This window comes from Gymnodraco acuticeps, unplaced genomic scaffold (genome assembly GCF_902827175.1).
Source record: "Gymnodraco acuticeps unplaced genomic scaffold, fGymAcu1.1, whole genome shotgun sequence".
Classification (NCBI taxonomy): Eukaryota; Metazoa; Chordata; class Actinopteri; order Perciformes; family Bathydraconidae; genus Gymnodraco; species Gymnodraco acuticeps.
In genome coordinates, this window is record NW_022989750.1 from 808670 (window position 1) to 836338 (window position 27669).

General features: G+C 42.0%; 1 protein-coding gene across 6 annotated transcripts; it reads left to right on the forward strand.

Annotated features, from left to right (window-relative positions):
- Positions 1 to 136: 136 nt before the first annotated feature.
- On the forward strand, positions 137 to 27267 carry crb1 (crumbs cell polarity complex component 1). Of its 6 annotated transcripts, none has more exons than XM_034205762.1 (15): positions 137 to 192; positions 437 to 659; positions 3001 to 3237; positions 3842 to 4037; positions 4216 to 4355; positions 5226 to 5408; positions 6358 to 6450; positions 8281 to 9246; positions 10411 to 10961; positions 11177 to 11342; positions 12136 to 13078; positions 13724 to 13771; positions 14389 to 14511; positions 15198 to 15324; positions 25288 to 25850. In XM_034205762.1, exons 2-15 carry the CDS (start codon positions 584 to 586, stop codon positions 25525 to 25527), a joined length of 4089 nt encoding a protein of 1362 aa, XP_034061653.1. In that variant the 5' UTR covers positions 137 to 192; positions 437 to 583; the 3' UTR covers positions 25528 to 25850. The 6 variants fall into 6 exon arrangements, with proteins under 6 accessions (XP_034061653.1, XP_034061731.1, XP_034061855.1 ...); XM_034205840.1 differs by having other exon boundaries at positions 188 to 659; positions 25288 to 25540; positions 25662 to 25793; XM_034205964.1 differs by having other exon boundaries at positions 188 to 659; positions 25288 to 25534; positions 25662 to 25732.
- Positions 27268 to 27669: the final 402 nt, after the last annotated feature.

Consider the following 27669-nt stretch of genomic DNA (forward strand, 5'->3'; position numbering starts at 1 on the left):
AACCGAATTAAATCACCAACATGAATAATTTTGAAAAGCGTATTCCTTTGCAATACGTGTGAAGTGGTTACGGTAGCATTCAACTGTCAGGGAAGTTATTGAATGTTGTGTAGTGTGTTTTTTCTATGTAGCACTTTGTAGTAGACGGTCCCTGCGCACTCTTCTCTCCTCTGGCTGCAGATAGACACCAATGTAAGTGGTCCAGCTCGGAAGACGTCGTGTATAGACTTATTTGAACGGAAATTAGTTTCAAGCCCCTTGTCTACCTTACAGTTGTTAATAGCCTTGGGTTGTGTTTTAACAACGACTGGTTTATGAGTTATTAATCTGTCAAATTCAAACTTTCCCAAACTCCGCCTCTGCACGGGGGAGGGGGAGTGCAGCCTGTTGAAGACCACCTGTGCTCTTTTTCTTTTTCTTATCTCGTGTGATGGAGGCTCTTGATGGTGCTCCATCAAGAAGAGAAGTGTGCATCAAGTGGATCTGGAGATGACAACAGATGAGCCGCAGGCAGCAGGCAGAAGCAGGGGCTCTGTGAATGACAAGGATTCTACAACGATCAGGATGATTTCCTGTCACGATTATGGATTTAATTCGCTATCATAATTTGGAATTACTTGCATGCACAATTGTAATCTCTTCACTGTTTGTGATAGATGGTGAGTAATTGTTTCATCTCCTTGAGTTAATGTAGGCTACCATAAAAACGTGTGATGTGATGTTGTAGCTGTATACAAGTAAACTGATAATCAGTGCTTTTTTTTCATTTTTTTTTGTTGGCATTTCAACACCTGCAAAACTAGATTGTTGTTGCATATTATAATTATCAATGTTCTCATGCATGCAAGTTACAACACTAATTCAAATATAAGTCAAATATTATAACTTTCTTGCTAAAGTTTCATTTTAACGGTGTAGAGATTGAAACCAGCACTGTGATTTTAATTTCAATCGAGTAATTGGCTTGTATTTTAACCAGTCCATGCTTGGAATATCAATTAAGACTGTGAGGGTTTACATCATTGCATAGTGATGTCTACATTTTGTAAGGACATAAAGGAATCTAACAATGGGGGGCAGCATAGTGACCCTAGGGTGTGTTTGAGGATTGGGGGGTTAGTGGGTATTGTCGATAAGTGATGGGTCTATGGCACTATATGTGTCTTCGGCTTTACAAAACATCCAACAATAACATGTCTTCTTATCACCTCTGAAACAAACAGACAGCTACACAGAAACATGCATCTGTCAGCTGCCTCACATGTGCCATTTGAGGGCCTCCAGATAGGACCAAACAAAGCCCCGTAGAACTCATTAGCATATGAAAAAGCCTTACATGCTGTGGGAGGGGATGTGTGGTTGGCTGGAGTTCCATCTTGGCCTATCTCTCCTCTGAACTCTGCCCCAGGGCAATACTGAAAGACCAGCGGATTCAGTAAAGAGCAAATCCTACACCACCTGTTGTGGTTTCCTTTAAAATAATACATAGATAGTCATTGCCAATTTCTTTCACCATGGTTTTAAGTCATGGGTTTTTGTAGAACATAATGTATGCACTGCTGGAGCATGCCTTCTGAATTTACTTGGCTGATCCTGGTTGTAATGAAAGATCATTTTGGCATATGGTCAGAACATAAACACAACCCATGATCTGCATCCCACCCCAGGACCTCGGACTATACCTATAAATCTAGACATGTATTATAATCTGCTCGGGGAGAACCCTGCCAACTGACTGGGGAATTGATTGACCTTAACGAAAGACAGAAGAAAAATTGGTGCCCGAGTTGGTGCAGATGGAGCACAAAGTGTAATTGCTCTCTTATAGTCTGCACTCTGCCTGATTGTGCTCTTGAGGCATGATTACTGTGTGTGATTATCATCTGTGAGGATTTTATTAGAATATCTCTGCTCATATCAGTGTTGCTACATTTATTTTTCATGATTATGACGAATCATGCTTGCACCCCTCATGCAAAACACACTTTTTCTTTAAGAAATGTGGTACAGTCTGATTATTAATAGAGGCAACACTTGTTAAACTGATTTGAAGTGTCTTTGTAGTGGCATCATGCCCCTGTGGCCCCTCATGCGTGTTCCATGTATAATGACTGTTGCCTCTGGAGCCAGTTGTTCTGACTGGAGTAAGGCAATATTGAGATTCTTTTTGGTACCTATTTGTCTTTGAAGTTTTCTTGCATATGTACATGTAAGAGCTGTACAAGTCTCAATGTAGACATTAAATATAAGCAATGCATCATCAGAGATAAGAGGTTTTAAGAAGTGTGGTCATCCGATCACAACTTTATAAAATCATGATGTTGGAAATCCATTGAAATCAAGTTATCTCAAAAATGTTTTTTTAAAGATTTGACAAGTTAGCTGTCAAGATTACAGAAAATACTATCCTTATACTACCGCACATTCCACTTTGTGAGTTGTTGCTCCCATAACTTCCAAGCTAAATATGACTTTCCTAACACAGTTCTAGACATATTAAGGTTTGGCAATATACATATCTATTTACGACATTATCTAATCTATAAAGATACAATGATTGCTTTTCATTGTTGTTACTGGGAAGGATCAAGTGTTGATCCTCTTATTAGTATGAACAGCATGTGTTCAATGAATTGACACCTAAACCTCTGTCAGCGTGGCATTGATGTCTTGCTGATTAAAGCACACCGTAAAGTGTCGCCTCAGATCTTCTGTTCATGCAATTGCCATGGTAACAGATTGAACACTGAAGCCAAACAGTTAAATAAGTTACCATGGCAGCCAGCCATAACGCCTTGAGAGGCCCTTAAGTTTAAAGTCCTTGTACTGACAGCTGCTACATTGTTTCTCATCTAATTTAAACAGAAAATAAATGAGCTTTATTGCAGAAATGATCAAACTAATATAGCAATCAAGATTCTGTTAATCTGCAGTATCAAGATTAAAGAAATTATATTCTGTGATATCAATATTTTTTTATTTGATCTCTTTATACTGTAGGTGCATCTCCTGACAGGCCGCGTTCACCAGTGGACCAGTGCTCACCAAACCCGTGCCAGAACAGTGCGATATGCAGGATCCGCAGAGACGACTACTCGTGCTTCTGTGTGCCGGGGTTTCAAGGTGCACACTGTCAGATCGACGTGAATGAGTGTGCCTCACAGCCCTGCAGGAACGGAGCTACCTGCGTGGACCGAGTGGGCCGGTTCTCCTGTCTGTGTTCTCCTGGGTTCACTGGTGAGGGAAAAAAAATACATTCTGGGTCTCCCAGGAGCAACAATGAGACCAGCTAATTTAAATCCTAACATAACACATAGCTTTTATGATAGAAGATATGTGTGGGATTGTTTTTTAATGTGTGAAATGTTGTATAGGTCACCCATGTGGTCACAGCTAGCATGGCTATAGATTCTTGTTGTCATAGAAAACTGGCCAAGTGGAAGTTCAATACGATTATTTATAGTCATCCGGAGTAGTTAATGTTTACTTTGAAATCTTCCCTACACTGATGTCTTGATTTCATTTTAAAATCTAAAAATAAATCTACCCAATGAAGAATAGATGAACAAGTTAAACCCCATTGGATCAGTCTGCTGAAAGGAGCTTGAAAGCATTAAGCATAAAGATGATAGGATATCTTTATTGCAGAGATACATTTGTATTGTGCACAATATACTGTTTTTAGAGCTGCTGCAGAAGCCGCGCTTTGAAATAAAAGGAGCAATCCACACATGATCACAGCCAGTACACATGAAAGCTTTGTCCATTTTTGCCCCCTGCCCTCAGTCTATGCAGCAAGCCCACTCGCCCTCTGACATCTGTCCTGCTTTGATGTTCACAGGGGCCATTTGTGAGGTCCAGGTTGATGAGTGTCAATCACAGCCATGTCTCAATGGCGGTAGTTGCCACGACTACGCTGGTGGCTTCACTTGCACCTGCCTGCCCGGTTTCCAAGGACACCAATGCGAAATCAACATCGACGAGTGCCAAGAGCAGCCATGCCAAAATGGGGCGCTGTGTATAGATGGGGTGAACGAGTAAGTGGCACATCTCTAGTCGCTGGAAATCAAATATAGTATCTCTTGCCAAGTGTTAAAAGACAAATGGTTTTGTACTGTACAGATTTCCTAATATGTTTCGACTTACAAACAAAGCATGGAGGAAATACTCTTATTCATTTACCTCATGTGATTTGTGAATCCTTGCATGTTTTAGCTCCAGCTGTGACTGCTCTCACCCAGCCTTCACTGGCAGACACTGTGAGACCCCACTCCCAGCCTGCCTCTCTGACCCCTGCTTCAACAGCGCCACCTGCCAGGACAACCAGGGTGACTACAGCTGTGACTGCTGGCCAGGTACATGAAGCACTTCTCTGGATCAAATATTAGGGAAAACAATGTATTTCTGAGTTACAGCTTTTGAAGTTTTAAAATGTATGTATCTTAAATATCAAGAGATATGGGTCTGGCAAAAACAGATCAGATGAAAAATGAATTTGTGAGCAGAGAATGAGTCGAAATATCTGCTGTTGAATGATTTGGCAAGAACAGAAGTAGCTAAAAGGTCCCACATTGTAAACATTACATTAAAGCTAGTAGAAACCCATGATATAACTATGAAACCGAAAATTAGCATTATGTCCCCTTTAAAAATTAATCCGACCATAATTAAAATAAGATAAGATAAAATAGACCTTTATTAATCCCCGTGGGGAAATTCAGGAGTTTAATCAGCAACAGGGTGATATTGAAAAACAGGACAGCACAGATTCACTCAAGGTTAATACAATTAAAGATACAATTACAATTATATACAGGTAAGTAACTGTTAAAATAAGAAATTTATTAAATGAACATATAAACATATTTGAGTCCGGATTGTTAAATATATTTCTATGTAGGCCTACGTGTGATAAAAACCAATAATATATACAAGTTGGAAATCAGTGTCCCAACATTTACAATTAACTCCAATAAAAAGTATTAGTAGTGAAACAAAATTGAGAAAAGACAAGAAAAAGTAGAAACAAAGGAGAGCTGCTAAACAGGCTGCAACTCACGGCGGCGCCAAGTAAAACGATTCATTAATTAAGCAGCTGCATGAAGCCTCATTCAAACATAAGTTCTGAGTAATTTACTTATCAACGTGATATTATTTGTATGTATAATATGTGTGTTAAAATGTGCTGTTAAACGCAAACCCTTTCTAACTGTCTAACATTCCAGGGTTTGAGGGGCGTCAGTGTGACATTGACATCAACGAGTGTGGCAGCCAGCCCTGCATGCATGGAGGCCGCTGCATGGAGAGGTCGTGGCAGCCTCTGTATGGCAGCGAGCCTCTGCTGCCCGAACACTACGACCAGCAGCATGCTGCGGGCTACATCTGCAGCTGTCCTCCAGGAACTACAGGTAATTACATTATCATTATGTCTTTCACAGGTCTATTAATATGCACAGTAAGATGTCTGAGCAGGAAACTTACACAGTTTTGAATGGAAGCAATAGCAAGTTGAAAGGGTAAATCCAAAAATAAGAATGTATGGCTATTTTTCAAAATACATATTAAAAATATAGAATATAAATCTATATATAAATAGACTGGCAAATGTATCTAAAATGGACACACATACCTTAACAGGTGAGGCTGTTAAAGGTCAGTCTCTTCCAGCAGGGGATTCCAGGGAAGCATTGTGAGAGTCAGGTTTGCTATTGCCAATCTGATTGGTTAGCGCCCCCCAGTGGTAGAATACAAAACTATTTTATTTTATTTTATCTGTGATGTTATAGTCACACAGTTTTCCGTGTTATATTATGTATGTTTTATGTACGTATTTTTGTCTCGCTGCCATACTGTTGTGTGTAGTTTGAAGTTTGAGTGATAAGGTGAGGTACAACTGATACTATCATATAACAAATTACCTAAATTAGTAGTTGGGTTTATGACATTTTGTCTGCAGGTCATATAATTGTGAATAATCCATATTACATTTACCACATTTACACTTTCAGTATATTGTATGGTGTATTGTTGTCAAGAGAAGATTTTTCCCATGGCAGGTTGTTACATCAGATTATACTTTTCAGTTGCAAAGCAGAAAATTACAGTTTTCTGATTACACAAAACTTGATTTTACTATGTAGATAAGACGGTGAGCTGCTGCCTGCTGAGAGTTGTGTTCTGCCAGTCACTGTGTTACTGATTCAGTAAGGTGGACAAATAGCATTAGCCTAATCCCCAGGATCTGGCTTTGCTGGTCTCCTGACTAGAACCACTCAGCCCTACATTGTTGTAGCGAGGTAGACAAGGAGCAGACCTCCACTGGGATGGCATGTACACACACAAACTAATATGTTGCAGTTAGAGGAGTCTGGGGCTATCCTGGAGGAAAAGGTGACGGCATGATGTGGACACCCGCACCATGGATTTGGGGGATTGTATTGCTTGGAACAGGTAATAACAAGGACCGTTTTTTATTAATAGATATTTAGTTAAGGTTTTACATAATAGGTATTTCATTCTTTTTTTCTTTTGCGGGTTCTTATACCAATATTGAACAAATACATGCTGAAACTTAATTGTTCTACAATTTCCTGTGTTGTACTATATAATCTATAGTTGTTGCATCATATGGCAAAGGGCCTACTCATTGCATTCATTTTAGCTTTACAATCCAACCACTTTTCTACATCACAAATGTAAAATGCTGATGCATACTGTATACAGCATATAGCATAACCACACGTACATTTCTGGAGATAAAAACATGCACAAAAATTAGCAAAGCTTTCAGATAATATTAAATGCGCAAGACATGGACAATTAACCGTTGTAAAGAGTAATACACCCCACAAGCATTGAAAACTGGTTTAAATACCTGACAATTTTACTTCTGCTTGGGCAAATTTAACCTTGTGTTTTAGGCCCCAATTATAGCCTATTACAAGTGGATGAGTGTGACTTGATGGTTGTAAACAGGGAGATCTATTTCCTACAACACCACTGAACAAGGAATAATGACACTGCAAGAATGACATCCTTTTCTAGGCCGTCCCAGAAAATTACCATTATACTCATTCCCTTGACAAAAAGTCAATGGAATTATTTTATTTGGGTTTTGGATTATTGCAGAAAATAATCTACGGGCCAACAAGACATTACATGTTTTGTTCAGCAAGATCATAAATAAAAGCTTTTATGATTTCTATAGCGTGAATGTAATGTTTGGCTAGAAATATACTACAGGACATCAAGGACGCATGACTTCATGTCAACACCGCTAAGCTAAAGGATGACTAGGGTTTGTCATGATCATTTTTGAAGTAGTCTAATTTAACCACTTGTTAGCAATCTTTTTTAAGGTCGTCAAATGTCCCAGGTTCTCAATTGGGGTATTTACTGACACACTTAATAAGGTAGAACAAAATGTGAAAATCTCTTCTAAGCTTACTTAACCACACATTTCAGGCAAAAACCATTGACTTTAAGACAAGGGAACCAAATGCTTACTCATTGGCGGGTTTTAGGATTCAATTTAGCACACATTTCAGTGGAAAAACCACACTGGTTATTTTTTGTGTGACACCAAGCACAAGATACTGCATTGGTGCATTTGCAAAATGGTAACACAGAGAGCAAAAGGGATGGATGCAGGCAAATTCAACATCCTGTGAGTCAAACTTGGTGCAAGTTTTTTGATTAGAAGCTTAAGATAAAAAAGAAAATCAGCATTAAGAGGAAGGATAAAAAGGAGCAAGACTAAGAGGCATCTAATGGTGAGGTCGCAGATTGGAAAACAGCTGAATACCCCTCCGCTTCCACACATTGTCCTTTAGGTAACATTAACAACTTAAATGGCGGATTGCAGTGAAGACGACCTGCTCCATGTAGATGTAAAAGGCTTATTCTAAGCTAACAAAAACAAAAATCCTTAGATGGAAACATTATGATGAATAACCAATAGATCTTACTGGTCTTCTAAAAAGATTCACATTAAAAGTTTAAGAGTACCGTTTGGGGCGGAGGAAGTGCAGTGAGCCAGTTCACATGCAGGCATGCTTGCACCAGCGCGGGACAGTCGCCACCGACAACAGACACCACAACTTCACTTTGCAGCGATAGGCTTTATCAGCATTGTGTGAACTTGTTTGTCAAGGTCTAGAATGAAACAGAAATGAATTAACATGAAAAGTCCAACACTGCAGCTGTAAGTTGTTTAACGACAGTAACACAGTCTAAGGGGATTTGAGTTTTATTAGTTTTTCTGCTTTCTTTTGCTTACAGGTTCCCTCTGCCAGGAGGTGATAGACCAGTGTGACCCCAGTCCCTGCCACAATAGGGGCAGTTGTGAGAGCCATGTTGGAGGTTACATGTGCCACTGCCAAAAACAGAGTCATGATGGCGTCCTCTATGGAGGTGTAAACTGTGATGTGAAGATAGAAGGCTGTGAGGGACATAAATGTGAGAACCAAGGCTCCTGCTCTCCTTTCCTGTTGGATGGGTTTAATGGATATACCTGTTCCTGCTCACCTGGTTACACTGGACCCGTGTGTGGGACCCCCACCACCTTCTCCTTTGAGCGCAGAGGCTATCTGCTGCTGCAGAGTCCCCTGGTAGATGCTGTGGTGTCCTGCAACATTACCCTCAGCTTCAAGACATCTCTACCAAGAGCGTTGTTGTTCCAGAGTAACAGCAGGGGGCTGCTGCTGAATCTGGAGCTGCACGAGGGGCAGCTTCGTCTCACACTCAGGAAGGAGGCCTCTGCTGGGGATGAAGCAGAGAGCCCAAGCCAGGTCCTGGAGCTTCCACACAATGTCACAGATGGAGAGTGGCACACTGTGGAAGCAGTGCTGGGGAGCTGGATGCTCAGTTTGACTCTCTTGGATGATAATGGGAGCTGTGGGAGCCAGTCATGTCACCAGGTGGCCTCAGTCCAAAGCACCATGGCCAGGCTGGTGTCACCTCCTCAGAACACTTTTATTGGAGGAGTGCTTCAGGACTCAAATGCCCCGGGTGAGGTCTCTCCACTTCTAGCATTCATTGGATGCATGCGGGATGTGTTTGTGGACTGGCAGCTCATTGTCCCCGGGGAATGGCTGAGCGACTCTGCTGTTAATGTGTCCCCCGGCTGCAGCCACAGGGACCGCTGCCTGGATGTGCCTTGCCAAAATGGAGGACAGTGTGTCAACCTGTGGCAGAGCTACCAGTGCCGATGTCCAAGGCCTTATGAGGGGCAGGACTGTGAGGAGGGTATGTTTTCAGTATTCAACTAATAGACTTTAGCAGGACAGTCAAATAGCAGCAATGCTAAGTAAAACACTTTTTTGAAATTTGAGTTATAAAATCACCAAAAGCAGATATAGATCTCTTTCAACTTTGAGATTGGAGGGGAATATAGCAGGTCACTCTCACCACATTTCTCTAGAGGCTAATTAGATACAATCTAGTTACTGGTGATTAATAAGAGATACAGGCCAATAAAAAGCCACAGTAGGCTAATGGACGGAGGCAGAGATCCTCTTATCTGGCGTACTGGATTAAGGTTATAAGGGATTCTATTTTGGAAATATACAGAACATGGAGACAGTAAACGGTTAATTACTCTGATTTAAAAACACGTTAAAATAACCAAGTAGAATGATAAAGTGTTTATATGAGTCAATCACGTTCCCCCTGGTAATATTGAACAGTTCACCGAGGACATGTATAGCCTCTTGAGTGTATCCAAGCAGATTACCGATCACACACAGCTACTCACATGTGAACAAATGCTCACCTGCACACTAGCACCGACACGCATGAACCCTGGTCATATGACCTTTCACACATTGCATGTGCTCCCTGCTTTAACTTTGTGTGTTCCCAGTCTCCTTGCTGCTTTATAAGGTGATCATCCCACAGTGGAAAGTGCTGACATGGGAAATAGAACATGAGGGCTGGTGGCTGCTGAAATGTCCTCTTTAGTTACCTGTTCTTCTAGAAACCTCGACATGAACTGCGTCAATATTAGTCCCTACATGTTCATTTATCCTGCAAGAATTTAAATCAATCGAAATTACAGTATCATTTGAATATTTGGTTTGGACAGTTTGCTCTCCACAGATCAGAAAAAACAACACAAAAACGAATAAATGCTGTTACAAGTTTGATTTGTGAGTGTAAGCTCTTTTTGTACTGTGGTGGATAGTGACATTAAGTTACATGCACCCCATGCACCCCAGCTCTCCTCCTACCTTTGCCTTTTCCCTATTTCAAACTGTTAAATATATCCTTAAATATATAAAACCTTACACTATGGCATAGCTGAAAAAGTCAAGAAGGTGTTTTTCTAAAGCTTACAAACAACCAAGTCACTTTTCTCTCGTCTTTAACCTGAAACATTTTGCGGTCTAATCTTATTCACCTTTTTTGCAGAACATGTGACGACGCGCTTTGGAACCGATGACTCTCAAAGTTACGCATCTTTCACTGTCACCGATGATCTGGGTGATGGCCTCTCCATCTCCCTCTTCCTGCGCACACGGAGGAACAGCGGACTCCTCTTGGCGCTCGCCAACAGCAGCAGCCAGTATCTGCACCTGTGGCTGGAGGACGGCAAGGTCACAGTTCAACTCAATAACTTTGCGAGCCTGAAGGCGGAGAGTGCTATCAATGATGGGGAAGTCCATTTTGTGAGTGTAGAGGTGGAGGAGGATCGTATGGCGCTGTATGTAGCAGATCAGAAACAAGGAGATGTAGCAGTCAGGACGATCAATGTCCAAGCCGGAGACACTGTGTATGTAGGAGGTCGCTCTGAGAATTGGACGACTTCAGCGTTTGGTGGATATTTTAAAGGCTGTATTCAGGACCTGAGGATCAACGACAGGAGGCTGCAGATTTTTGGGTTGGACACCTCAGTGAGATCTTATCCTCTGAAGTTCATAACAAATGTGACTGCTGGATGCTCTGGGGACAATGCCTGCAGTGTGAGTATAAGAGTTGTAATCCTCTTTTTAGTTATATTTGTTTACCTTTTATTATCAGCGTTCATTGACTTTTTTTAATGTGAAGTAGAGGATGCAAAACTGGACTTAAAAGTATATTCTCACTCTTATAACAGCATTTACATATAGTATTATCAAATTTCCAGCAAGGGAAACAGACACTAAATACAATTAACTTATCAATGTCTCATCCTCAGATGAAGCCATGTCTAAACGGTGGGCTGTGCTACTCCATGTGGGATGATTTCACCTGCACCTGCCCTCCAAAGACAGAAGGGCGGCGCTGTGAGGAGGTCAGGTGGTGCGAGCTGGCTCCTTGCCCCCCAGACTCAGAGTGCAAGATGCTTAACCAGGGATATGAATGTAAGTGGTGTCAAAGATTTCAACTGTTACAAGCAGGGGTGGTAATGCAAGTGCAGAGAAGTGAAAGTCACAAAGCTTGATAGGCAGATTGCAGGTCATAAAGCCATGTTCAGACCAACACATTTATAATGAGGTGGAATTTACTAAAAAGCTCCCTTGAAACAATGAGCTCACTTTAATCCTTATTATTGGGCAAGTTTTTCTCCTTGACCTATTTCCTTTGTTACTTAAAAGCCCCTAAAGCCAGAGAGTGAGTTGTTTGCCTCTTAGACTTACAGACATTCTATATATGTTACCTAATCTTGTCCTTGTTTGTGGAGTTGATCATTTGTGCTCTGCTGTAATTGGCCACTATGTAAACTAGTTATTCAACATGCTTAGTTATATATATACTGGCAACAATCTGCCCACACAGTGTACTGTGTGTGCTCCGTAAAGCAGGATTGGCTTTAGGTCAGCTTATCCTTTTTATGCTGGGATTAGTGATGATTGGTGGTGTTTCCCGTCTGTCCTGTCAGCCCCCTCCATGTTCAGTATCAAGGATATCTACTCCTGGTGACCCCATTTAGCTGCCCAACAAGATTGTATTGTCATCAAACATGCCATTCTTTAATAACATTGTTGTATTTGAAATATTTCGATTATAAATCATTGCTCTTCCCTGATGCCCTTGTTGTACTTTCATGCATAAAGCCAGTAAATAATCCAATACAAAAAGCAAACTGACAAAGTGTTAGGGGTGCAACAAGGGAGTGTGTAAATGTGTATACTAATACTTTCTCTAATCTCCTAGGCTACTCCAATGCAACTTTCCTGAATGAGAGCACTGTGTTGGTTTACCGGGGAAACGGCCACATATCCCGCAATATAACAAACCTCTCCCTAAACCTACGCACACGGAAGCGTAACACGGCTATTCTCCACGCAGAGATGGGCTCCTCTTTCTTCACACTGTCCATCCAGGGTGGTTTCATCTTCATGGAGCTTCAGAGCAGCAGTGGAGAGAACAGAACGGAGGGGGAGGGAGAGCAGGCTGTGACCGCGGTCAGCCTCAGCAGCAGGACGAGTGTCAGCGATGGAGAGTGGCACAGCATCAACCTGCTGATGGCGGCTCCATGGACACAGAGCTCCCGCTGGACTCTGGTTCTGGATGAAGAGATAGAGGAAGCCAGCACTTCCAGGATGCAGGGAGGCAACCTGAACTTCCTCAGGCAGGGGGTGGACATCTTCTTAGGAGGCCTGGCCCCTGATGCTGGGTGGTCCCTGGCTGGGTGCCTGGGCACAGTGGAGCTGGGGGGCATTGCCCTGCCTTACTTCAGCTCCTCTGATGTGAACTTTCCACGCCTACAGGAGGAGCGGTTCACCCGGACCTCCCTGCTGACCCCCCTCCACGGCTGCAGCGGGGCCCCGGTGTGTGAGCCCAACCCCTGCCTGAACCAAGGGGAGTGTCAGGACCTTTTCAACATCTTCAACTGCAGCTGTGCCACGGGCTGGGCCGGGAGGCGCTGCAGCTTCTTCACCGACACATGCGCTTCCAGTCCCTGTATCCACGGCAACTGCAGCGTCAACGGGCTGACCTACAACTGCAGCTGTGAGTCGGGCTACGCAGGCGTGGACTGTGAGGAGGAGGTGGATATGTGTGAGAACCACCTGTGTGCCCATGGAGGAACCTGTCTGCAGGGAGTAGACAGATACGCCTGCCTCTGCCCTGAGAACTACACTGGATCACTTTGCATGTAAGTTCAGGTGTTGGCTCACCAGAGAAGATCAAATAAGTTAGAATAAAACAGTGCAAAAGGCTTGTGCGAAATACAGACCAACAGACGAGAAAACAATGCCATAATAAATATTCTCTGTTCCAAACATGGCTCTTCCATGAATCGTTTTGAGCGCTTAGCTAGTTAGTCAACACAAAATACACAAAGAAATGCTCCAATTTGCACAAACAAAGGAAATTCACCCAAACACAAATATAATCCTTCAATGTAAATGTCTCCACATCTCAGCATTTCTACCACGCCTGCAGTGAGCATCTCAGATGCTGCATTTCTATTCTAGTGTCAGCCAGAAAAGGCCTCAGTGTGCAGCGGTATCTCACTACACAAGGCTCTGTGGTTCGGAGCCAGTTTCTTTCCCCTGTCATCTACCGTTTGCCTCGGAAAACCACCAGGGGAACGCCTCGGAGCATTTATCCTGTAAACACACTGCCTCTTGCATTTTGCCTCCTTTGCACAAGGAAAACACAAGTGTCTCGCTAAGACAAGCTGCACATCTCCCTTTACTGGGAACATCTACGCTGTAAAGTTTTCATCAAAATGACTTATTTTTGTTTGTGTCTCCTTCTATTCCCTTTCCCCGTCTTCCTTTCTGTCCGTCTCCAGTGATCGCCTTGAAGAAATTCCGTGGTACATTGTTACATCACGAAAAGTGTAAGTTGTTTTTTTCTTCCTCTTCCATTTCTCAGGTGTTCACTATTTGTTTCCTGTTAGATATTCGTCTCTCAAATGTCATGTACGATGTCTCCGTTTCTTTCGTTTAACTGTGTGCAACAAAATGCCAAGCAAAGCTAATATTAACGCTTCCTTTGACACCGTTTGTCTTAAAATAAATACCAAATGTTTCAAATGAGTGACAGCTGTAAATCAAAAATGATTTCTGGATTCTAAATGTAAACTTCAATAACAAAAATGGTATGCCTTTCAAAATAAAAAAGCCTGTATTTTGTTACCATTGAGGGATGAGTTCCAAGTTGCTTCTGGCAAACAGAAGCTTACAGGGGCCAGGAGAGAAATGGTTGGCGTTTTAATTCCTGTATATGTGTTTTGACTTTTTGATTGTGAATAGTTGCCAGAGGTTTTTAATCGTATTAGTGTGGTCCCCCCTGTGGGGAGCTGCAGGAGGGCATGCCCCTGCCTGGCTGATCCTTCTGCTTCCAGCAGACGTAAAGACGCCAAACGCCTCAATACCTCAGATATTACTGCTTGAAATAAAAACAAAATAACTTACTTGTATTTATCTTTTTGCATGTCTCACTGTCTCCTACCAGACGGCCTAAGCTGCCTGTTTCTGTGTGTGGAGATGACACCAGGAACTACACCTGCTTCAATGGAGGCAACTGCACAGAGCGAGAGCTGACCTGTGACTGTCCATCCGGATTCAATGGACACCGGTAGGAAAGAAAAATATATTATGAAATCATTGTAAATAAGATCCAGAGCAGACTGAGATACTGGAACAAAATGTACTATCGTCCCTGATTCATAAAGAGAGCACTATAAAGACGGGAGGCTTGACTCGCACTTGCATTAGCGGATTTGTATGAGCTGCTTCAGGCCTCAGAATCAGCTGACGACCAATCATATTCCTTATTCTTTATTAGGATCCCCATTAGCACTAGCATGAGCATTGGCTATTCTTCCTGGGGTCCTCACACACACAAAACATACATAAAACAAAACTCAAACTAAACAGCTCATAATTTCATGCGATTTAGAGCACTATATGAAGTGAAAACTTAAATGCCAAAAAAATGCCAAACAAAAAAAATACAAATAATTGTACATAGTAATAAATACCTTACACTTCTATTGCCATCATTGTTTGCTGCAGCAGCTTCCTCCATCATTATTGACTAAACTAATATTTAATGTTAACGCGTGTTTACTAAGGTTAATCCTCCCTGCAGAGCTCAGATGCTTGAGGAGTGCCCTTAAACAGCAGAGCATTTTCCTCTTCAGAGCCTATTTAAAGAAAGATTTCTATAAATGGTCGATAACACAATCAATAAACCAAACATATAATACATATGTACATATCAACAGTGTCCCTGACTGAATTGTGATTTTGTGTCTGTAGGTGTGAGCAGGAGACTGATGAGTGCATGTCCAACCCCTGTCTGAACGGAGGCTACTGCCGCAACCTCATCAACAGGTTTGCCTGCGTGTGCGAAATGAGCTTCGCCGGAGAAACGTGCCAGACGGACGTAAGCGACATTTACTTTTACGTGGCCATGCTGCTGTGGCAAAACCTCTTCCAGCTGCTGTCCTACCTCATCATCAGTATGGACGATGAGCCAGAGGTGGACTGGGGAGATATTGACTGAGTGTGTGTCTGGGGGTGTGTGTCTGGGGGTGTGTGTGTGGGGGGGGGGTGCACAGTGGGTGCACAGTGGGGTTTGTGAGTGCATATAAAGGTGGTTTCCCACATTAAGCAGGGGATGAGGTATTTATGACTGCAGACTGCACACATTAGGGTTTTCTCTAGTTTGACGTCAGGTAATCGGTACCACAGAGCTGATTCTGTGCCTTAAAATTATACCATCAGTAGCACTTTATTCTTCTTTTTTTTTTACACATATTAATTTTAAATACTTGCTATAGAAAACACATTCGATAATCTCCTTCAAAACCAACAGACAAAATACAGTTTAGGCAGTGGTTGGGGAGGTATCTAATTTCAGCCTAATTGGACTCCCACTATTATCTTTCATATATTTTGAAGCTCCATAATTTTTATCCATTTTTTATCTTTTGATTTTGTTTCTTTAAGGCTGGCTGTGTTTATTGAAAAAATATTTACAACTGAAGAGCTATGAATTCTGCATCATTCGTAAAATTAGGTTTTTTTTCTCTTTATCCCTCAAGGAAGATATGTAAAACAAGGTTAGTTTTAAAATACCAATCTTTAAAATACCCATCTTAACCTACAATATTTATACATTGACTTTCCCTGGTAGCATGTTTTAAAAGTTTATACAATACACTCTATTATCAATCCTTCTAAGAGAGGACCAACTGCTCATAAGTTAGCATCCAACTGCAGATCATTTACATTGATTATTAGTGTTGATCATTTGACTTGATACTTGATTGACAATACCTTCATTTAATTGACAAATAGTTTCCCGGGCCTTTAGTCTATTGAAATGAATAGACTAACTGATTTATCAGATAATTGTGTTTTGCGTGAAAGTGCACAGGATAGTAACTGTGGCCTAAAGGGAAGGGTAGTCTACATTGAATAAAGCACTTTGTGATGCAGTAAAGAACATTATAGAATATGTATTTATAATGTTTGTCATTGAAGATATGCTGTCAGTCTTGAACTGGATTCTGGGAGCTCCATGCTGATAAATGTGTGAACTATCAAAAACAGTGTTGTGGAAACAAAGGCACCTAGAGGAGTTGGAAGACGGCGAGATGTCTCACTTTGTTCTTGATGTGCGTTCAGAGCACTGCGGTGACTGACTGACTGCGTGTTGTTTTGTACCCAAATACGTTTTTTGTCTCTAAAGCTTCTCGGGTGAGGCGAAGCTATTTTAACCCGAAACATTCTCAGTGGCTCTGCTTGAACGGTACCTATCAACATTCCCCATGCTGTCGTGGTCAACATTTCATAACACTCCTAATCATTGTCGATTCTTCATGGACTTGATTGTGTTTTTGTTTGTCTTTTAGTCTTGTTGTGCTGACATCATGACTGTTACTTCTCTTGTTTGTCTGCTTTCTTTCATAATATTATGTCCTCATGTCCTGTCTCTGTCTTTGTTGTTGTCAAATTAAAAAAAAATCTCATCGGCCTTGTCTGTCTTCTGTCCTCTTTTCATCTTCCTCAACTAATTGTCTTCCATCATCACCACACTTATTTTTACAAATTCTTTCCTCCATTTCCTCCTGTACTGTCGATAAACTTAAATTGAAGATGAACTGCTGTACGAATGCTTTTATTGATTTCCTCACTGTGTATCAGTGTGTGTTGGGGAGTGAAGGAGCAGAGGCTGCAGTCCGGTGGCTTTCCTCACACTTTAACACTTCACTTTCACACTTCAACTTTATCCCTCTTAACAAGATGTAGTGGGAGAAGATCCCAGAATAGCCCAAGTTCATAGAGACACACACGCAGCCAAGGCAGAGTGCAAAAGAGTGCAAGCACCTGTGTCTAAATACCTAAAGTGCTGTTAATGTATAGTTTGGGACCTGCTCATTGCTGTTTAACATGACATTCACCTGTAAAGCAAGGTTCAAGTGTAGTTTCCTAAGTCATCAAATCCTTAGACAAATCAGGGGTGAGGATCATAACACCTCATAACATGCTTCCTCTCTTATTGGGTGCTGGACTATTGTTTTAAAATATGCCTATTCTTCGTCAAAGAAATGATTTTCTTATAAATGTGTTGCCTTAACGCCCAACATCAGTGCCTGACTGCTCTTATGGTTTAATGATGTCAATTTCCTGCAGCCATGTCTTAAAATGGAGTCTGTTTCAGCAGCAGATCGGTGTTTATTGTTTTCATTGAGAATTTGAAACATTTACATAGGTCTAATGTAATGTTCAGTTAAACCATGTAATCCATATGCAGTTGCTCTCCTCTTTCGTACACCTGCCTCCTCACTTCCATCTCATATTGTCTAGTGTTTGCATGTGTGTGTGTGTGTGTGTGTGTGTGTGTGTGTGTGTGTGTGTGTGTGTGTGTGTGTGTGTGTGTGTGTGTGTGTGTGTGTGTGTGTGTGTGTGTGTGTGTGTGTGTGTGTCCTAGCACAGCTAGCCCTAATAGTGAGGAAAAAGGGGGAGGAAATGGGAAGCAGTTTTTCAGCGTCGGCACTGATGTGGCCATCCTTTGAGGGAGCGGGTGAAGCAGAGGGAGAAATGTGCTGCGCCAGCGAAAAAAGCAGCATCTGGTGCTGAAGTGCAGTTTCAGCAGAGAGCTGCTGGTATTCACAGAAGTTTGGTCTGCTTCACAGAAACATATGAGGGCAGCTTATCTGGCAAGTGTGTGTGTGCGCACACACACACACACACACACACACACACACACACACACACACACACACACACACACACACACACACACACACACACACACACACACACACACACACACACACACACACACACACACACACACACACACACACAGAGCAGGTAGATAGTGCTGACAGCAGGGAGGCATTGCTGTGTGTGTAGCTGCTCTGCTGAGGCTTCAGGGTGGCCTTGCCTTGTACCTCAGAGACTGGTTAGTTAGACATTTCCGTGTGTGTGTGTGTGGGTGACTGATGGCGGGTCCTGGCTGCAGGCTGCTCCGGCTCGCTGGTGTCACACTCACTCTGACAGCCCACTGTGCTGCAGTGACAGGTAAGCACTTTCAGGGAGTCAACAAAGAACCTGTAGCAAGAGGAAAGAGAGTGTAATGTCTCCAGCGTGAGTGCAGGAGTTATTTTTTGCCTCGGGATATGGATGGTTATATTTTTGTAAGAATTATGTTTCCAAGTTGATTGCTCAGTGTAAAGTTTGCTGACTTCTGAGATTTCTTCTTTTCATAGTCTTCTTGTGTAACCTGACAGGTTCTGTAGGAGGCTTTAGTTTTAAACACGGTGTCAGACAACATTGAAGTGTAATGGAGTGATACTGAACGCTGTTGTTGCTGTTGGTTACCTTGTAGCAGTCACTCAAGGTGTCACGACTCTCACACCAACCAGAACTACTGATGTAAGTCAATCTTCTCCGTCTTTGTTAATAATCGGCAACCTGGGAAGTTTTGATACGCCTTGATTCGCTTGGTTTGAATTTAGAGGTCAGAAATGTGTGTTTGCATGCGGGGTAATTGTGTTTCTAGTTTGTTTTGTAGCAACCCTGTCTCCTAAAAAATACGTTCCCACAGAACTAAACTGCATTCTCAATTACGTTTAGCTAGAAACGTATTTTCTCCCACGTTACGTTCGTTATGAACGTATGTCAAATACGTTTATTTTCTACATATCCTCTAGAAACATATTTTCTCCCACGTTACGTTTCTTGTGAACGTATCTTAAATACGTTTATTTCTACATATCTTTGCCATTTATTGTCTTGCTTATAATAATGAATATAGTCATTTATAAATATCATTTTGGAGCACACATTTGAAATCAGTAGGCGAGGCTGTAATTTTGCCAGCTGTTACTCATGAGCGAGGCAGAAAATAATAGTTTTAACATGCCAAAAAGCTGCTGTGTCGTTTATTGCACCTCAAACATTAAAACAAATCCAGAGTTACGTGTTTCTGTACTTCCTCTAAGAAGAAAGGACAGTAACAGAAGATCTCTGTGACGCCAGATGTGGTGTTGTTAATGCAATATTTTATCCGAAAAAAAATTCAGTTTAGGATGGCCGAAGACACTACACTACCCATAATCCCCAGCTATCGTTTGGGACTACAGTCCCGTTGACAAACCCCGTGATTAATCTTCAAGCTCTGGGATTGGATGTTGGAGTGGCAGTGCGCCAAGGTTACGCCGAGCGTCAAGCTCTTTGAAATGGAACGAAACCACGGCTGACTATTCAAAACTGGACTCGAACGCCCCCCCAGAACTACACATGCTGGCTATTGTGTTTCGCAACATGTTCTCTATGGCACGTCTCTACTGGGAATTGTAGTTTTAAAAGACGTTTTCGTTTTTCCCAAAATTAGAAGTTGACAGTATTAAACTGTGTACAGCCCTGGAGGTTTAGGCGATAGGAAACAAATTGGTGTGTACAAATTTAAAACATGTAATTACTAAATGGGTGAAAATCACTTGTATCCATAATGGGCAGCATTAATATATACCCACATGACAGCTCATTGTTACTTTGTAATTCTACTCCACTACAATTCAGAGGTGAACCTGGTATTTTTACTCCACTACATTTATTTTAGTTACTTTGCAGATTCTGATTAATGATGTGAAATATAAACATCCCTTAAAGCAGACTTTAGTTACACCTGAGTAAAATTCAGGTAAGGTGATTGTCAAGTGCCAACAATCAGGAGAGATATTTGATAGTTGGTGTTTGAGAAGACTAAACATTTATCTGCAGATCCTTATAAAGTATATTCATTACTCGTTATTCTCTACTAATAGTTCATTAAAGACTGTATATTATGGCTATTTTGCACATCCCTTTCAAGATTTCAAGATGTTCTAAGGTTTATTGACATATCATATACACAACTATGGTGTAGTTATGCAATGAATGAAAAATTTGGGTCACAGGTTCCTCAACAGTGCATTACAAGACATCTATCAATATGTGTGTACCTCCACCATTAAACTGTCATATTCTGCACATTTCTTATTCTATCTACATACATAAGAGTATAATTCATATGTATAATATCAGTTAAAATAAGTGCTTCAACATAGTTAACATTGCAGGAAAGAAATATATTAGACGTTAAGTACTTTGTCAGGCTTAATAGTTATCTGTAGATAGATACCCCGAAAGCTTTTTTCTTATTTGAAAGAAGACCTTAACCTAAAGTATTATTTAATGTTTAAATAGAGGTTAATTAGTTTGTCTGTTTTGCACATCCTCCTATTAATATCTTTGTACATCCAGCACTAAACTGTTTTATTGTAGAGATCACTTACAGTATCTTCTTGATTTTTTTATATTCTATATTTATATCATTGACCTTCTACTTTCCCCCTATGAAAGTATGTACTCTTAATATTTTGTTCATCAAATAACATTATTCAACAAAAATAATTCAATAACGTGCTTTAACCACTAGGCGGTGCACACAAGGTACACACAGCATACTAATAATAACTTTGTATTATTAGTGTAGGACACTTATGTATGTATAACATCTGAAGATGTGTAGTTTTATTCATGTTTTTAAATAATTTTACAGGATATTGCTATACTGTTTCTCATGTTTTACTTCTACACATTAATATCTGATTTGTAAAACATCACAGACAGAAAGGCATACCCTTCATTTAATGGTCAGCTATTGAAATTGTGATTCCATAGATGTGTCTCCCATCACCCAAATCCCCTGACTATTCTCTCAACTCAGTATTTACATTCTTATATTCAAAGAAAATCAGTAATATCTTTAAAAACGACAAGTCCTTTTCTATCAGCTGTGCACCGTCATGGTGTAAATATAACCTATCTACCAATTGGATCAAATATAAAAGTCAGCCGAATTACTATTGATACTGCAAGGAGACGTATTTTGTGAAAATAAATGCAAGATGTTGTTTAATTGTTGATATATTTATGATCCACGTCACATATTCAGTTTTGGCGGCAGTTCTCCTGTTTTTCTCTAGAAGTCTTCTCATCAGGGCTCTATAAATAATGAACTACGGCAGATGTGTTTTTGTAAAATGTTTTCGGATATTAACATCATATCGCATTAACATCATATCCCAACATGCATTGCGGCTAAAACATCCAATCAACGAGCTTCAAACTGAGGATCTTGGGTAATCTGTTCAGTGGGTTTGTGGTGTGTATCGCTCAAAATGTCCCTTATAGGCCTACGTCTGTTTCCGGTGACTTTATTTGTGGCTAAAAAGCATGCTAAAAAGCCCAATATTATAGAATTAAACGAATAAATAAAAGCAAGGATAATTGTGTGTTATTGTTGAGTAAATAACAGTGTGTTATTTAGAAAAGAATAACAAATTAGAAGGAAAAAAAGATTTTCAAAAATACAGATTTCAGTATTTTGAGGCTCTAAGCCCCATTTATTTTCCTCACAGACGGGAAAAAAAGTCCGACATTATACGATTTAAAATAAAAAGATAAAACACTGGCATGTAATTTACGTTAGAATAAATAGAATGGTTTTGAATAATAGATGAGAGTAAAATCTACGTCACTTTACAGCCCCGCCCACTTTTGGGGAAACCAACGCTGTAATTTGAACGGCGATCAAGCCTGAAGCCACAGAGATCTTCTGTTACTGTCCTTTCTTCTTAGAGCAGGGATGGGCAACTTTGATGGTGGTGGGGGCCACATCATTGATGTACTGGCCACCAGGGGGCCGCAGATTCACTTGGAACACACACACACAAAAATTCCATGTGTTGTATGTAATTATTAACAAATATACTAAGTCTGACATCTTCATTGTCAGACTGCTTGTCAAGTGCTACCGAGGTGTCCCTGAGCAAGGCACCGTTCCCCACACTGCTCCCCGGGCGCCGTTCAAAATGGCAGCACACTGCTCCTAACACAGGATGGGTCAAATGCAGAGAAACAATTTCCCCACGGGGATTAATACAGTATATCAAATATCATTGACATTTTACAATCAAAGGGAACATCCCCAAAAAATGGGAACATCCTCTAATAAGCTCACTAAACAAATATCAGTTCACAGAAATGTTATTTCATTTTTACAAGTGGCATGTTTGTATTGAACAGGTTATTAAACAGTGGAATCTATTTTTAAACTATTGGAAAGCACAGAAAATGTGTGTGTATTGAGATTAACCATTAAGATGACATAAACATGAAGTCATGAACACTAACCCAGACATTAGTTGTCTAACTTGAACCTAAAACACTTGTAGCCAGTCTCTGCATTCCCCTTATTCCACAATAAGGGGAATGTCAACACGCCCGTACTTTGCTGTTCCTCAGCGCCACTCCCCCTCCCTCCCGCTGAAATTATGAATGAAAAGCGTAGTAATCATAGATAACACGGCAGGGTCCGTGACAGTTTGTTTTCATCTGATTTCAATAAACAAAGTCTTTTTTTTTTAATTAATTACGTTTTTTATAAATTAATCTGCGGGCCGCAAAAAGAGGAGGTGGGGGCCACATGCGGCCCGCCATTTGCCCATCCCTGTCTTAGAGGAAGTACAGAAACACGTAACTCTGGATTTGTTTTAATGTTTGAGGTTGTAGTGCCGAGAGATAGGGAGTCGGAGGCGGTGCAATGGAGGTACAAAGCTTGCTTTAATGAGCAGCAGAAATGTAGATGTTGTTGGGTCGCAGCCCGGGACGACAAGAGAGTGAAGTCAGGAGGGCACACAACATATATAGTAAACACATAACATGTCCGTGTGGGAACAATAGCCCCAACTGTAGTTCCATGTATGAATTATGTCCCAGTGTATTAATAGGTGGTCACCACACAAGCCCCCCCAGAATTCAAACATGGCAAAAAACAATAATCCTCGCGTCCGTGGAGGAAGCACCACAGGGGCCGAGGAGGGTGGGGCCGCAGGTGAGGACCGGGCCATGGAACGGGCCACGAAAGGGGGCCGCAGGAGAGGGCAGGGGCACTAACGAGGGCGAGGGCACCCACACCGGGGGCCGCAGTAGGTGTCGCGGAGAACCCAGCAGGAAAGAGCGCTACCCGGCCGCAGGCAGACGCACAACGGCGGTGGGCACGAAGCCCTCGGCAGGCGTCGAGGTATCCCCGGAAGAGAGGAGCAGTCCCCCGGGAGGAAGGAGCGCAACCCGGCCGCAGGCAGACGTGCAACGGCGGCGGGCACGAAGTCCTCAGCAGATGTCGAGGCATCCCCGGGAAGCAGGAGAGGCCAGACAGGGTCCCGGAGCGCGCCACCCATGGGCCGATGGAGCATGGGCGACGTCCGGAACTGTCGAGGCGAGAGGGGATCCAGGAGTGCACCACCCAGGCGCCGATGAACGTGAGTGGCGTCTGGATATCCCCGGAAGGCAGGAGAGGCCAGACAGGCTCCGGAGCGCGCCACCCACGGGCCGATGGCAGCATGGGCGACGTCCAAAACCGTCGAGGCGAGACGGGGTCCAGGAGTGCACCACCCAGGCGTCGATGAAAACGTGAGTGGCGTCTGGAACCGCCGTGGAGGTGGTGAAAAATGTGAGAGTGTCCACATGAGGTCAACCGGCTGGTCGAACCTCCTCTCCGGCACCAGAAAATAACTCAAAAAGGATCGATAGCCGTTAGCCGTTAGCAGCTAGCTGGCAGCCATCGGTAGCTGCTAGCCGTAGCCGTTAGCTAACGTGGTTAGCTGCTAGTCGTCGATAGCTAGTGCAGCCTGGACTTGCAGCCGCACGCCCCGAAGAAACAACCCCACGTGTAAGGAGTCTGGTTCTCTCCCCTACCCAGCCGGTCGTGCATTGTCTCCGTGTAGATGGAAGGCCCGCTGTCCTCCAGTGTCGAGACGATGCGGGAATGGCGAGTGACGTCCTCAGCCATTCCGCAGGGGGCGCACCGAGCCTCAGTCCGTGTGCCCATGGCAGCCACGGACGTCTCCAACAATCTCTGGCATAACGAGAAAAACAGCGCTTTTCGCCATGTTCGGGTCCGTCCCGGAAACTTCACGAGACGTTGTCTGGGTCACCAATGTAGTGCCGAGAGATAGGGAGGCGGTGCAATGGAGGTACAAAGCTTGCTTTAATGAGCAGCAGAAATGTAGATGTTGTTGGGTCGCAGCCCGGGACGACAAGAGAGTGAAGTCAGGAGGGCACACAACATATATAGTAAACACATAACATGTCCGTGTGGGAACAATAGCCCCAACTGTAGTTCCATGTATGAATTATGTCCCAGTGTATTAATAGGTGGTCACCACAAGGTGCAATAAACGACACAGCAGCTTTTTGGCATGTTAAAACTATTATTTTCTGCCTCGCTCATGAGAGTAACAGCTGGCGAAATTACAGCCTCGCCTACTGATTTCAAATGTGTGCTCTAAAATTATATTTATAAATGACTGTTATCATTATTATAAGCAAGACAATAAATGGCAAAGATATGTAGAAAATAAACGTATTTAAGATACGTGCATAAGAAACGTAACGTGGGAGAAAATATGTTTCTAGAAGATATGTAGAAAATAAACGTATTTAAGAAACGTTCATAACGAACGTAACGTGGGAGAAAATACGTTTCTAGCTAAACGTAATTGAGAATGCAGTTTAGTTATGTGGGAACGTAATTTTTAGGAGACAGGGTTGTTTGTAGCTGCTTGTGTGATGATCAAACGGCCAAAAGGCTGTAAGTTACAAATGAATCTTAGCAGGTTTCACAAGTCATTCAAACGCTTAATGTAAAGCAGCTTCTCTTCCTGTTAGAAAAAAAGCATGTGTGTTTGTGTGAGCTATTTTTGTTGTGTGAGAGTTTCGGGTGGTGTATATGCAAATGGGATCATCAGGCAGCATCTTGCTCATGTGTGTGTGCGATCCTCCACAGACGGAGCGTGCTCCATACAGCTCGCGAGTGGCTGCCGTGTTGGCACCGTGTCTGGTTGGCTTGGCGATAGTGGTGATGCTGGGGCTGCTGATAGCCGTTGCCAAACTGCGAGAGAGGCGGCAGACGGAGGGAGGTTTGAGTACGCGGCAACTCGATGCTCCTGGTGATCGCAACCCACCTGCTGAGCTGGGAAACACATCCATCAGCACTTTGGCAGCTCGTGTGGAGCGCCTTGTGTAGAGGAGAAGTGTGTGTGAGTGTGAGAAACAGTGTGTGAGGAAATAAGCTTCTCTAAACCAACACGTTTGTTCCTGTCTGTTTCCCCTCCAGTTGACCTCTTCGGGTTTGACCTCTGACCTCTTACTGTCCATCAGTCTGGTGTCCGTCGTCCTGCTGCTGATCTTGATCCTCACCTCCGTCAGCCTGGTGGTGGCGCTAAATCGCCGCGCAACCCACGGCACCTACAGCCCCAGCCGGCAGGAGAAGGAGGGGTCCCGGGTGGAGATGTGGAGCATCACCCAGCCACCGCCTATGGAGAGGCTCATATGACATGCACGCTGATAATGTGGTTATTATAAAAATGAATGTTCCTGATAACAGATTTATAACTTAAAGGAATGCTTCACCCACACAATTATAATGTGTGTATCAATGACTCACCCTGTGTTACCTCGAAAACGTTGGTGGTTTGCTTTCACTGTGAAAGAAAGACTAAACAAACAGGAAATTATTGATGAATCAAGGTAACCCGGGATGAGTAATACATGTTTTTAGGGTGAGGCATTATTTTAAAGAATATCTGCAGCCTGGATATAACCGTGGTCTTCCTTTCCACTTTAAAATACTGCTGTCTTTCTTCACATGCTGGAAGACTATCGGATCTTGTGTCATTTCTTTGTGTAATGGTTCGTCCCAGTGTTTCATCCATCTTCCTGGGATGTTTTGCACCTGGCTTCACCACCCAGCAGTTCATCCATCTAAATGCAAAGATTTCAGTTGAAATCGTATCGAGTCTATCATACCTATTAGTCTGATCCATCTTTTTTTTACACACATGGGTTTCATCTGGAAACAGGCAGAATGAGTTAGACAGTCCTTCATTAGAGGATACATGTTTTTTTTCCATGTTCCTTAATGTTGAAAAACGAAAGGATCAAAGTGTTAGTCCGTCTCTTAATCTCATTGGTTCCTACTGAAGACATTCATCTTTTAAAACAAATAAAAAAAGGCTCTGTAATCTCCTAAATCAGCTAGGCACTGTCATTGTATATGAAGTGTTACAGGACTAAATGTAGTCCTGTACATTTCTTAAGATCCGTTTTTATCTGCGGATTAATACACATTTGCTATTCAAGTCAATATTTATTGAAGCAATATGTGAAATTAACTCAATTCAGTGTTTTGGGTCTTTTCAAGGTCTCTGACAATAAGAAAAATATAGATTCATTCACTTCCATCCATGCGTCTTCATTATTGTATAAAAGCATTCAAAATCCATAAGTGTTACATGTCTATATACGCTGTTTCTTGCTGCCAGTTTTTATTTATTTTGAGGGTTCAATAAGAAATACTCCTCACTGACAGAATAATGTCATTTAGAAGTCAGGTTTCAAGACACATTAGCTGAGAGTAGTTTCTTAGTTTCCTCTGGGTTGACTTGTATGTACTTAGTTAGCTGTAGTGTCATTTTAATTGTATATACCATAATAGTGATGATTTTTGTTTATCATGTTTGAAACTGTGAATTTCATTTCTACTTTTAATTGTTGGAAGCTATACAAAAAATGTTCTGGTTAATAAAGTTAATTTATTTTATGTCGACACAATGTTATGTATTTTCTAGTGTTGCTAACTGTATTACTGTTAGAGCATTAGCATTTTCTTTCTTTGTATGCAATAATAAATAATTCAGTACACACAGATTATTTCCACACCTGCTGTATCTTTCTATGTACACAAATATTAAAGGTCCCTATTGTACTGTTTTTCATCAATATATTATAGGTCTCAGATATATACAAAACATGTCTCTGAAGTGTTTGGCTCCAAACACCAAACAGATCATGTCTGCGAGATATTTGGTTAAAAAGAACTCAATGGTGCTCTAGGAGGAGATTCAGGTGATAAGGTGGGAGGGGGGGGGGGGGGGTTACCTTGGTTGGTGATTGGCTAATGGTTACACAAACCAAAAAATCGTTATGACATCATAAAGTGGCCAAAATCTGATCAGCTCATTTTCAGACAGGTTTTTATAGAAATGGATCAGGACAAAAAGTGAGCGAATCGTTTGTCCTGAAACTTTCAGAATCTCTTTACACAGAGGGGACACATGTTTATGTATAGACGGCATGACAAAGTGGATTTTGCATGATAGGTCCCCTT

Coding starts and splice junctions, on each gene's coding strand:
- crb1 (XM_034205762.1), top strand. CDS start 584: ATGGATTTAATTCGCTATCATAATTTGGAATTACTTGCATGCACAATT. Junction 5,409..6,357: donor CTGTCCTCCAGGAACTACAG/GTAATTACATTA, acceptor AATATGTTGCAG/TTAGAGGAGTCTGGGGCTAT. Junction 15,325..25,287: donor GAGAAACGTGCCAGACGGAC/GTAAGCGACATT, acceptor GATCCTCCACAG/ACGGAGCGTGCTCCATACAG.